This window comes from Tinamus guttatus, unplaced genomic scaffold (genome assembly GCF_059628265.1).
Source record: "Tinamus guttatus ecotype Peru unplaced genomic scaffold, ASM5962826v1 Tinamus_guttatus_pri_ptg001122l, whole genome shotgun sequence".
Lineage (NCBI taxonomy): Eukaryota > Metazoa > Chordata > Aves > Tinamiformes > Tinamidae > Tinamus > Tinamus guttatus.
In genome coordinates, this window is record NW_028289656.1 from 26496 (window position 1) to 39742 (window position 13247).

Below are 13247 nucleotides of genomic sequence, written 5' to 3' on the forward strand. Positions count from 1 at the left end.
AAGCGCGCAGGAGCTGCTCTCGTTGTGGCCGCGGGGCTGGGGCGGCCGCGGCGTGGCCCGGCCGAACTGCCCCAAGCGCGCGGCCCCCGCCTAGTCGGGTATTGTTCGCAGCCGGCGCGTCTCGTCCGGGGAAGTTTCCCCACGTCGCGGCTCCGCTGGCCGGGGCGGGGCAGGGCGGGGCAGGGGGAGGTCGCGGCCCCTTTGTCGCCTCCTCCCCGGTGTGTGATGGCCATGGGGGGGGGAAGCGGGGAGTGAGGCTCACCATGATGGCGGCTGAGGCTGCGGGAGAGGAGGGCGGTTCTGCTGGTGCTGTGGCGGGCACGGCGGGCGCGGAGCTGGGGCAGTTCCCCGCGCTGAGCCGCGTGCTGGGGCCGGCGCCGCAGGGCTCCTTGCCGGCGGGCGAGGACAACCCGGGCGCCGGCCCCGCAGGCGGCCCGGCTTTGTGCTCGGCGCTGAGGCTGCTGGCGCTCGGCTCGGGGCCTGTCCCCACCGCGTGCGGCGTCCCGGGCCTGGAGGTGCCGCGGTGGCCGCCGCCCAAGCCCGGCCCCGCCGCCTTCCCGCCGCCGCCCCCCTTGGCCGGTGCGCTGGGCACCGTGGACGAGGGCGACTCGCTGGACGGGCCCGAGTACGAGGAGGAGGAGGTGGCCATCCCGCTCAACGCACCCCCCACCAACCAGTGAGTAGCGTCCGCGGCCCCCGCGCCGGAAGCGCGCCGGGGCTGTCCGTGCGGGGTCACCGGCGGCCCGGTCGCTTCCTGCCCGCGTAGCTCCAGCGGAGGCCTGGAGCAAGAGCTGAAAACACTCCCAAGCTTGTGATTTGGCTGAGTTCATTCTGGCAGCTTTCACAGCTAGCGACACTACGAGCTGCCGGAAAGAGTGAGGTTATCCTGGTTGTGGTTATGCTACTTGTTGGGGAGGCTGCTGCTCTCTGGTCACGCAGCAGGCTTTCTCGGAAGAGGGTAACTAGCACTTACTTCTAAAAGCTGAACCAGCTAAGGGATTGTGTTTTTTTTTAATAAAAAAAACCCATAAACTATATAATTTTGTATTGCTTTTCTACTAAGAAAAATGAATCACAGTTTAGCTTTCCCACTTGAGCTACACATATAGCAAATGTGACATGCACTTTTTTACTGAGCCAGTCTTGAGATGTCAATTTGAAGTGGATACAGCTATATGTTAATGTACTAGTAGAGAGGCTACTTTTTGTCAGTAGTGCCTAATTTTTGCTCAACTGGTTTTGAAGAAAGTTGTTTTATTGGGCTGTTTGGAGAGGAGAGAGATTTGAAAGAAAAAAAAATCTTCAGTATGCTCTTAAACTTATCTTTTTACCAGGTTAATCAGCATTCCTCCAGTGTTGGTAATATGAAGAATAGTCCTGAACAAGAGGTAGAACAGTTCTCTGCTCATATTTTGTGAAATATAAGATCAAATAATCACATATAGAGTTCATTTAATTAGTGAGTACTCTAAACACAACATTTGGCTTTAGTAGCGAACTAACTATGGGAAGTCTGCAAGTTTATGTAAAGCACTTGGAACTCTTCTTATGCAAGACAAAATAGCCCTTAAGCAGGTACCTTATTCTCCCAAAAATGAAAGGGCTTCAAAGTCTTAAATTGCTTATGTTGATATTCACAAATATATTATTCCTGAAGTTATAGTATGCATAGGTGGAAAGCCTAGGGTTTCAAGATAGAGGATTGCAGATGTATCCAAGGTATAAGGTCAGAAAGTTTATCTGAAAACCCATCTGAATTTAGGTTCATTTTTTTTTATGTATTCTCATTTGTGAAATAATGCAAAAGTTAATTCTGACACTTGAGTTGATGGAATGACTAGCTGGATAGATGAGGGGAGAGCGGTGGATGTCGTCTATCTCGACTTCACCAAGGCTTTTGACACCGTCCCTCACAACATCCTCCTGGGCGAGCTCCGGAAGTGTGGGATAGATGAGTGGACAGTGAGGTGGATTAGGAACTGGCTGGATGGCAGGGCCCAGAGAGTGGTGATCAGCGGTGCAGAGTCTAGTTGGAGGCCTGTAGCTAGCGGGGTCCCCCAGGGGTCAGTCCTTGGTCCAGTCCTGTTCAATTTATTCATCAATGACCTGGATGAAGGCACAGAGTGCTCCCTCAGCAAGTTTGCTGATGACACGAAACTGGGAGGAGTAGCCGATACCCCAGAGGGCTGTGCTGCCATCCAGAGGGACCTGGACAGACTGGACAACTGGGCGGTGAAAAACCTCATGCAATTCAACAAGGCCAAGTGCAAGGTTCTGCACCTGGGGAGGAATAACCCCAGACACCAGTACAGGCTGGGAACCGACCTTCTGGAGAGCAGCTCTGCAGAGAGGGACCTGGGTGTTATGGTGGACAACAAGTTGACCATGAGGCAGCAGTGTGCCCTCGTGGCCAAGAAGGCCAATGGGATCCTGGGGCGCATTAAGAAGAGCGTCTCCAGCAGGTCGAGGGAGGTGATTGTTCCCCTCAGCCCTGGTGAGGCCACATCTGGAGTATTGTGTCCAGTTCTGGGCCCCCCAGTACAAGAGGGATGTGGAGCTTCTGGAGAGAGTCCAGCGCAGGGCCACAAGGATGATCAGGGGCCTGGAACATCTGCCCTATGAGGAGAGGCTGAGGGAGCTGGGCCTGTTCAGCCTGGAGAAGAGAAGGCTGAGAGGGGATCTAATAAGTGTCTATAAGTACCTCAAGGGAGGCAGTGAGGAGGATGGCCACCTCTTTTCAGTGGTGGCCACCAACAGAACTAGAGGTAATGGCCACAAACTGAAGCATCAAAAGTTCCACGTGAACTTAAGAATTTTTTTTTTAACAGTGAGGGTGACAGAGCACTGGAACAGGCTGCCCAGAGAGGTTGCGGAGTCTCCTTCTCTGGAGATCTTCAAAACCCGCTTGGATGCAGTCCTGTGCCACGTGCTCTAGGTGACCCTGTGTGTGCAGGGGGGTTGGACTAGATGATCTCTAGAGGTCCCTTCCAACCTTAAGCATTCTATGATTCTATGATTGTATGAGTTGCATCCAGTGATTCCAGAGCCACTGTGGTTGGATGGAGGATATAAGCTGTAATATTAGTGCTTTTAAAAATTAGTCTCTGTCAGCTTGACAGACTTTCTAATAATCATTTCCTCTTTTAGTTTCTTGATTTTTTTGTGGAATTTTGTAAAGATTGAGACCTTGTTTTGTGAAAGCAGAATTTGAATATTCTTGAACTTCTGCGTTACCCTGCGGAGCAAGAGATGTAATTAGGCAGTTTAGACAAAGGATGAGGAGGGAAGTAGAGACGCATGAAGGTCTGGTTACTTCTTTGATATTGCTTATCAAGTGAGTGAGAAAATACTGCTCTTGTGCTTTTCTCTCTGAAAGGTTAGACTTTTTTTTTTTTTTTTCCTCTCTTCTCTCTCCCTGAAAATATTTTTAGAAAGTGGGGTAGTAATTTGGGATAATTGTTTATGAATAGTTACCTATTTGATATTTAATAGACTCCTTATACAGATCTAAGCAGATTTTTCTGTCAAAGTATTTTATTGTAACTAATATGCTCACATGATTTTTAATTGTCATAATGGAGGGTATAAACTTTTTGACAAGTAGTACATCCTCAGGGTAAGAGTTCCAAGGCCCTGATTTTATATAAAAAATCCAATAAATAAGCTTTGTTAGAAAAATTGATTTAGAAATGTACACCTCTGTCTACTTCATTTTTTTTTCCTTTATTGTAACTTTTCTACAGAAAGACTGACAGATTAAAAATAATCGGAGAGCTTTTTCCTTTTTCATGCGTCTATTTTCTACAAAATCAGATTTTGCTGTTCTCGGTTAAGTCATTTAAATTGGCCATATGTTCATAGTAAATTCTATCTTCTCAGTCCTGCTGTTTTATTTTGGAAGTGTCCTTTCTTTATAGTCATACCATCTGCTTTTATGGCATTGAACTGTTGATTTATTACCCAAACAAGGAGTAATATTATCTATCATCTTAAAATTATAGGAAAAGTCTTTATAATCTTTAGGAACAGTTATTAAATATGTAATTTAAACCTAGAGTAAATTTCTCCAGTTGAATGTGATTACAAAACTGCTACAAAATTTGTTTAAATATGACTGGCAGCTCTACGCTTTCTCACTTCCTCCTAATTCATTCAGTTTTTATAGGAAGCACACATGGTGTGCCTGATGGTGGATAGTTCTCTGATTCTGACAAATGGTTGTTTCTTTGTCCTGTTTAGCATATCTTACTATAAGCATAAAAAATGGTAGAGCTCTTTGCTCCTGGCTCTGCTTTATGTGACAAAAATGAAAAGATGATATTTCTTATAATATTTCTTATAAATGACAAGGTGTTAAAAAGCATAATTTGGATAAGAGTTTTTTTTTTTTTTAAACCAAGAATGTGGTTAACATTTTATGCTGAGAGAAATTGGAAATGCTAAAATGGAACTTGAGTGAATATGAGCATCAAGTCTTGCTGTTTATCAGAAAGGAAAATCTTGAGACCATGGGTGTTAACAGAATAGAAAGAAATTAAGATGCAGGATTTTTTTTCTCTCTCCCCTGCCTTCATGAAGCTGTATTTGAGATTTGTTTGTTGTTTGAAATTTCAAAATTTTTCCTACTTTAAGGTAATCTCATTTTTGTTCCTTTTTGCTTCTGATGGGAGTAGAGCTGGCATAGCCTCCAGAAATGGTGCTGAGAGTCTGTACTGTGTGAAAGGTGTGCAAGGGGTGATGGTGCATAGGACGCTCTGACCATGTCTCCTGGGTGCTTTACGTTCCAGTTTCACTGAGGCAGCCAGAAATGGCTAAGGAGAAGAGCTCTGAGTGAAATCAATATGGCGTTTGATGGAAATGTGCATATATATACTTCTACATGCACTGTATTTTTTTTCTAGAGGAAATAGGGAGGTATGCAAACTGTTTTGAACATTTCTAAGTTGCTGGCAAATGTTTTCGTTCCCCTCCATTGCTTTTTCTTTCATCTTTTCCCTGGCCTACTGTATTCCTAACTAAATATTGCAGCATACTGTAAAAACAAAATGTTTTAATGGAACAATGAATCTTATTGTTTACTCTTCTGATGTGCAAAAAGCAAATATGTAAATAAAAACTTAAGTGAACAGCATGACATGACAGAGTCACTGTTGCCTCCTTCCAGATGATAAATCCAGTCTCTGCTACCTCTTTGAGAGCAGCCTGTGTGTCTCTTGAACCTCCTGGTGCTCCCAGATTGAGGCAGAGAGGCTTGTAATTGCACCATGAGCTTGCTAAAGGCCTGCAGAGTAATCGCATTCCTGCACACAGTTAAAAGTGCTGGCTGGGCCTACACAGGCTGTTGGGACTGCTGTATGTATCACAGAATTGCTTAGGATGTTGTAGTTGTGTCTGCATTCTGCTTGTTTACTGTAATTAAAGTTGGGATTAGTGAGGTGGGAGTTTTGAATATGCTGTTTTTGTGTTAAACTGACAGATGGAAGAATTTCTTGCAGATCATCAGTTTGGTTTGTGAAGCATGGAAGTCTATTGGTATTCTCTTAGAATTAAAAGAAAATGCAATATGGGCTACTAATTAGTTACAGCAATGGTTAAACAGCTGGTTATGAAAATGGCTACCTAAATTATGATCTATAATTAGTAAGACTTTATAACTGGATCATTTTTATTGGAAGAGTACTTAGATTTCCTCTTTCAGTGCATCTGATAATGGCTGTTGTAACAGCAGGATGTTAGATCTGTGTTCACAGTATTTAGTTATGCTTGCTCAAAACATTTGGAAATAGGGGATTATTGCCACTTAAATTTGCATAGTTAATGTTGGAAATGCATAGTCTATCTTGGAAAGCTTTTGTAAGGAAACAGGTAACTAAATAGAAATGATGAGGATTTGGGGATATGGTAGGGATATATTTTGGCAGTGATTAAGGTTTTAGATATGAGTGAGTAGTGCTTTGCTCTAGTTTGAATGCATAAAGTTCATAAGAGTCACAGAGAGAGAGGCAACTTTGTATTTACATATATAATATATATATATATATATATATATATTATTTGCACATATAAACAGTCAGGCAGGTTTTTTGTTTGATATCTTCCTGGGGAAACCTGAATTCTTTTCATGAGACTAATGCTGTAGTCCTGCTGCAGGTAGGACTGCATTTGACATCTGTTCAGAAACTTAATGCAGGTCAAGAAGTCTTGTTAAGCATCATTGCTAAGTGAGTGCATTAAAAGCAGAGCTGTTAGGTCTGCACAAGAGTAAAATTGTTGATTTTATAAAGTTCTAAATGTGAAGCCTTCTAAGAGCAGGGAAAGTAGTTTGTTGTCATGTATTAATGTGGTGAATTTTTGCAGAAACACCTGACTTAAAGCCTCATTGAAATACCTGGTTGAAAGTTAGTCAGAACATCTGGAATTTATTCTCTCTCAAAATTAGTAATAGCTTGGCCTTTAGTCTTGTTGTTATTTTGGTGTGGAAAGTATAGTGAGTAGGGATAGTTCTGGAGACTGCTCTGTAGTTCTTTGGATAGTGTGGAATATTGGATGGATTTTTCCAAACTGGCAATTCTCTATTGTTGGCCTTAGTTTTTCAATAATAATAATTTGTGCTCAGGATATTACTTGGTATTAAAAAATAAAATTATTTTAAAGCCAAAGAAACCCCTTTTGTTAAAGAATTACTACTTGACAGAAGTCTTTTTTAAAAGAGTAGGTAATGCCGATTCTTAATTTATCTCTTGATATTTTTAAATCAGACTGAGAGCTGTAAGTTTGTAAAATATATTTTACTATTTACAATCAAACTACTTGAAGGTAATGATGGAGATTAGCACAGTGCATCAGTATATGAATTATTGAATTTATTCAGTGTATATATTGAATACAGGTGATAGCTGGATAGTACATAAGATGTGCAGTTTTAAAAATGACTCTTTCAATGCTGTTCTGCTGTATATTGCTTGTATAAAGTGATTCTGTCTAGTGATGTAACCACTCTGTGGAAAAATGCAGTTATTTCCCGAGAAGTATTTTGCTTACTCTAATGATATCTTAAAGGCTTGTGCTTCAGCATGTATCCTCTTTTCTAAAGATGTGTGCTATCTGCAGAGGGTTCCTGAGGATATCACTTGGGCTGTTTTCTCCTCCCAGTGCTGAATACTGACTGTCTGCTCTACTGTCGTTTGTATCTTAGTTTCCTATCATCTGATAGTTAAATTCAATGTTAACACTTATTTTTGTAGCTAGTGGGGTAGAATACCTTATGCATTACGCTAATATATAGCAATCTGTGAGATGCATTATATTTTCTGATAGTATTTGAAATAGGTGCTTATTGATACTGAATTTATTTGTTCTTATAAGTTAAATGTATTATTTGAGAAAACAAATTTTTCATGAAATAAGGGAACAAATGTGTATTTTTAAACCCGCTTATACTTTACCTGGTAACAAATATCTTCTCTTATGCTTGATATAAAACCGTTTAGTGGGAGAAAATAAATATAGCCTGTTCAGCATTAGAGGAACTAATCTGCAATATGTGGGGTATACCTGTTGCTGGCAGGCAGGGAGTTCTGATTAGAAAAACTTAAACTTCTCTTAAACTTGAGCACTTAAGTGTGTGGCATATTGCAGAACATTATTATAAGAAGTACTGTTCCATTACAGAACAGCCAAGGTTTTAGCGTTTGCAAATAATCCTGCCTTTTTGTTTTCTTGGTGTATTTTTTTGTTATTTGCATCCTTATTAGCACTCTCGGCTTCCTGATTTTGAAAGCAGGCCTTTTAGTTTGGCATTGCAACCTAGTACGTGGCTCAGTGCAGTTAGGAATATTTTTCTCAAATGGATGATAATTGGAACAACTAAACGCTTGGTTGTTGGGGTTTTATGGGGGGGGGGGGGGGGGGCAAATTTGGTAAGAGATGAATCCCCTTGCGTTCCAGCCGATCCTCAAAGGTTAGAGGGACTGGGGGTGGCTGGACTCATCTCTTAATAGGGATCCCAAATACTGTGTTAGCTATGTGCCCGACTCTGTCAGTATCGGATTCACCCACAGTCTGCTGACTGTCGGCCCGATCGCCTTCCTAGGAGCGAATCAAGTTCCCCAATAGTGTGATCAACTATAAGCTCGACTCTGGCAGTATCAGATTCACCCACAGTCTGTCAACTGTAGGTCCGATCACCTTCAAGACAAGTGGTCGGGTTCACGAATAGCACAATTTATTCAAATGCAACATTTGGAAAACAGGTTTTGGATGTCAGTACAGGAAATTCTCTACTACAGTGTGGGGTCCTTAGCTAGCGCCCAGTGTACAAATGCGCAGTCATCACTCACCCAGAAGATGGGAGAGGGCTCTCAATATTGAGGAGTCTCCTCAGGCAGTGTCCTGACCCGAGGAGAGGAAAGGGGTTCAGCCTGTTGACTGATCCAGAAGTTATGATGGAATCTTCCTCTCTCCTCTTCCTTCTTCCTTAGTTCCTCTTCCTCCATTCTTACTGTCCTGTTCTTACCCCATTCTTCCTTCCTAGTGCTTACCCCATTCTTCCTTCCTACCATATCCATCCTTAGTTCGCTTTTTATATATTTTCTTTTACATTTAGGTGGAGCTTGAGTGACTCTAGTCATACTTACTTTTGTTATTCATTGATTTAAAAAAGTCTCCCGAGTTAATCGAAAATCTAGAGAGCATGCTTAGTGAGGAGTTGTGCTCAGTGGGATGGGGTTATGTATATGTATTATAATGGGATTAGAAGGAGGAGAGTTTGAGCAAAGCCTATTGGAGGGAACTGGTCTGCCACCATTGTTGGCCCAGCACCAGACATCGCACTATGTGGCCCATCAGCTGTGTGGCACCACCAGGCTGCCACCTCTGCAGGGAGTACAACAGAGTTTGGCCATGTGGTGTCTTCGCTCCACCCTCCATTCACTCTTCTTAGTATGTGCTAGGAGGGCAGATTGTGTTGCCTAGGGAATCGTGGAGAGGTAGATTCCACACATACCAACCATCCTGGAAGTGGCAACTCTCTCTCACCTCAAGCAAGCCTCTGCAATGCCAGAACTTCTGTCAGACTCCATCTTTCTCCAAGTCCCCCCTCTTCTCGAGCAATTCTCTCACGTTGGTGGTAATATTGTTTAAAATAGGCTTTGTGGAATGTTGGTTTTCAAGAATTTCTTGCTCGGGAAGGGTGCTCTGGCCCTGGGCGAACTGACTAGTTCGTGAATGTGTGTTCAGAATAGCAAATGGCCCAGTCATTTGGACACTTACTTCAAACAAACTAATTCTGGGTGTAAACCATACCGTCTACTCCAGAGCAGGGTATTTCATCCTTGATATCTCAGAACAGGCAGTGTCTCAAATTTTGTGTCATTTTTCATAGGACTTTCCTGATAAGAGTAATATGAGTAACTTTATTGGAGAACATTTAAACTAGAGGTTTCTGTCAGCAAAACTGTGTTTTGGAGTGTGATGAGACATTTCCAACACTGCTTTCGAGCCTTAAGTACTATGCAGTTGTCCAGACAAAGCAGCCTTTTTATTGATTTAACTTGTTTAGATCAGGATGAGGAGAAGCAAAAGAAAGCTATACCAGCAAGAGGTGCTGCTCGGCTATTGTAAACAATATGGATATAGATCCTGCTTCGACTGGTGTATGTGGTGTATATCTGTTTAGTCTTATCTGATTTTCATTCTGATAGAAGCTTTCAAAACAAACTTTCACTTCTATTTCATAGAAAAAAATGGTTTCTGGCATGATTTTTATCAACAGCCCAGCTGTTCTGTTTTTGAACTGTAATTAAAAAAAAATTCTTGGTTATATTAATCTAAAGGAGTACTTTCTCTTCTGACGTGTGTTTGACTTTTGGAAGATGCACAGGAACTAGTAGAATAATTGGTTAATAGTCTGACATAGTCAGTGACTTCTGTAGGGCCAGAACTGTGGCTATGTGAAAGATGGTATTTTCTAGAGTATGGGAATTTAAGGTTGAATCCCTGTGCAAACATAGTAGATGGCTGCAGCAATAATAAGTAATTCCAGCATGCAGCTCCAGAGTATGCTGTGGCTTTGTGAAGGACATACCTGTTTTCCCTTTTAACAGGTGGCGAGAACAACAGTTGGCTTTGTAGTTCTGTTGTTCCCTCCACTGCTGCGTAGGTGTTTTTAGTGTTTTTTGTTTGTTTGTTTTTCTTTTAAACCTAGTATTTTGTAGTTTGGGGCAGAAAGAAATCTGACTAAAGCCTTGTATGTAAAGGAAAATTGAATTAAGGGTGAGGAATGGTTGAATTATAAGAGTTTAACCTTTCGGATCTAAGCACTCTGTCATATTTTGCAGTCAGTGATTTGCCATGCATCTGTGCTTGGGTTTAATTGATAGACTATGCCTTGTGCTTCGGAAAGGCTGTTTTGGGGCTGGACTGTCTGGTGGCTGCTGTCATCTTCATTAGATGCAGACTTTCTACTGCACTATCTATGTTTGTCTGTTCAGAAACAGGTTATTACAATTCACTCCACAATGCCTGCTTTAGGAAAATCCAGTCTGAACTGAAGACTGAATAGGCTTAAAACAGTCTTTGAGATAGATTTGTCACCTCTGGTGGGGTTAAATAAGTGAATTGGGGAGGAGAGAAAAGCTTACAATTTAGATCCTTTCACCCTTGGGTTCAGGGGGCTTTCCAGTGTCAATTATGTGGGGAATTGGGCTTTCTGAAAACCTATGCACTCCTATGAGTACTGTTCATTAGAAATAAGTAGCTTGAGAGAGGTTGCACGTGCAAATATATGAAAATTTTATTTGAAATGTTTTGGATACATCAGTTTTAACTGAAAACTTTCATTAGTTTCACAGGTTGTTCACCTCCAGTTTCATGTATATGTACTTTTTTAGATGGTATCATGGAAAACTTGACAGAACAATCGCAGAAGAACGACTTCAGCAAGCAGGAAAACCTGGTAGTTACCTCATTCGAGAGAGTGATCGGAGACCAGGCTCGTTTGTACTTTCCTTCCTTAGTAAGGCAAATGTCAATCATTTTAGGTGAGAATTAAATGTTTTCTTTTAAATGTGGTAATCTGTTTATGGTTTTAGAACTCGGTATACTATAGAAAACAATCATTGTAATTGAGGTTTTTTTGACCATTTTTTATTCATCTATGATATAGTTCTTGGGTTTAATTGTTTTTAAAACATGCTACTTAAAAAGCAGAGGTTGTTTTGGGTGTTTTCATCAGTTGCTGCAGCCCACGGGACATACTCGAATAGCACAGTTCTAACAAACCCGGGTGCTCTCATTTACTTTGAGAAAGAAACATCAAGGAGAAACAAAGAGCTTATGTATTTAATAATCCAAGGGTTTTCTGGAACAGCTTTTGGTATGTGTTAGAATTAGTTGCTCTAAATACAAATAGCCCTTTATCCAAAATTGTAGCTAGGATTACCATTAGCAATTTATGTATATTAATGAATTCCTTTGTTGCCTTTAGCATAAGTAAGGTGTGTTCCAGGAAGAGCTTGAATGTTAGTCAGCAAGTAATGTGCTACAGTGTAATGTTAATCTCCACAAAACAGGGGTTCAGTGCCTCTGCAGCAGCAGAAAAAGCCCTGTGTCAACTATCTAGATAGTGAGAAACTATTGCAAATCTGTCAAGTTTGAAAAGGGAAATTAACCAGGATACCAATGTATGTACCAGACATGCCCTAAAACGGTTTCATTTGCATCACAAATGTGGGGAGTTCTTGAATGGGTGTCACTCTAATGAGCTGTGGCTCAGAGGCCCAGGTTCTGCATTGACATGAGCTTGTCGTTCTTGGTGCAGACAAAACAATACAGAAGAAACTTGCTCATGTTGGCAGGGTGCTGTTTTTGAGCTGACAGTCACAGCTGCTCAGTTGTGCTGATTCATTTTGGGAACTGGTTACTGTGTAGCAGGCAGTAGCAGAAAATTAAACAGTGCCAATACTTGCTTTTAACTGTTGTGCTTCAGAGTCTGATTTTAACTATAACTTCTGGTTGTGACCAGCAGCAGGAATTTGAATATTGGTTTATGCCACCATAATATGTTTTTTATCTCAGATAGGATGTAGTCTGTAATTTCCTGTTCTCAGAGGAAAGGAGTCCTTATTGATTTCCTCCCGCCCCCCCCCCATATTAAAGAATCATTCTTAGATCCACAGAGTGCATGCAGATGTAACTGTATTCAAAGGAAATTAATTATTTGTTGATACAGTTCTTTAGAGATGACATGCTTATGATTTCATTAAAAGACAGAACCAAGGTTTTTTTGTTTGTTATTAGAAAGGTAATTCAAGCACACTGGCAACCTCAAGAGTGGCAATCTTAAAATTTTTTAAAGTGATTATAGGGTGGATGATTATATCCTACAGGGTGGAAGTGCCCTTCCAAAACTTGATCTTTGATAATTGCAGGCTTCCAGAGATGGGTGAAACTTCCTTTGCTAAACAATCTTTCTAATACTTTGTTTCCTAAAAGTGATATTTTTCAGATTAAGCTTCCTTTACCATATTTAGTTGCACAAAAATCCCATCATTTTAGGTGAAAGCTTCTAATTTTGTTAAATGTAGATGTTGTGCTTTAAAACATCAATGTTATCTTTTCTTTAAAAAAAAAAAGGGGGGGGGGGACAAAATCTTTTCCTCTGTCAAGCTATTTTTTCCTCTCTCTTCTCCTTAATCAGGATTATTGCCATGTGTGGAGACTATTACATTGGTGGGCGTCGTTTTGCTTCGCTCTCAGACCTTATTGGTTATTACAGCCATGTGTCTTGTTTGCTCAAGGGGGAAAAATTACTCTTTCCAGTAGCACCTCCAGAGGCAAGTAAAAAAATAAAGTGTTGTCTACTTACGTGTCATTGATCTTGTGCTCAATGTTCAGTTTTCTATAAAGGAAGCATTGTAGAAACATTTATTCTAGTTTTAGAGTTGTCTCAGTATAAGGAATATGTAATGGCATTCTTATGGATACAAAGTAATGATTAGAAATGCTTTTTAATGAAAGTATGTGATTAGAAAGCCAGATATGAGGTATTGCAGTTATCTCCAGATGTGTGATACTTAAATTGCAATAAGAAAATGTGCAATTCTTAAATATTTTTGTTTTCTGATATTTTATATATCAGAGATTTCAAAGCATGAATTCTGGAAATAACTCAAGTGTCTGAAAGCTGGGCTTCTTTCAAGTGGTCATTCTTAGGACAATGTTAGTAGTTAAAAACAAAACAAAAAAGA

The 13247-nt window shown here is 41.1% G+C and overlaps 1 protein-coding gene across 1 annotated transcript in view; it reads left to right on the forward strand.

Annotated features, from left to right (window-relative positions):
• Positions 1–263: 263 nt before the first annotated feature.
• The window catches only part of LOC104568517 (ras GTPase-activating protein 1-like), a gene marked incomplete at its 3' end in the record, with an annotated part of 54910 nt that continues 41926 nt past the window's right edge, over positions 264–13247 (forward strand). The window contains exons 1-3 of the mRNA XM_088538631.1: positions 264–676; positions 10890–11039; positions 12698–12833. Coding sequence (XP_088394757.1) covers positions 264–676; positions 10890–11039; positions 12698–12833 — 699 coding nt within the window. The remainder of the gene's footprint in view (positions 677–10889; positions 11040–12697; positions 12834–13247) is intronic.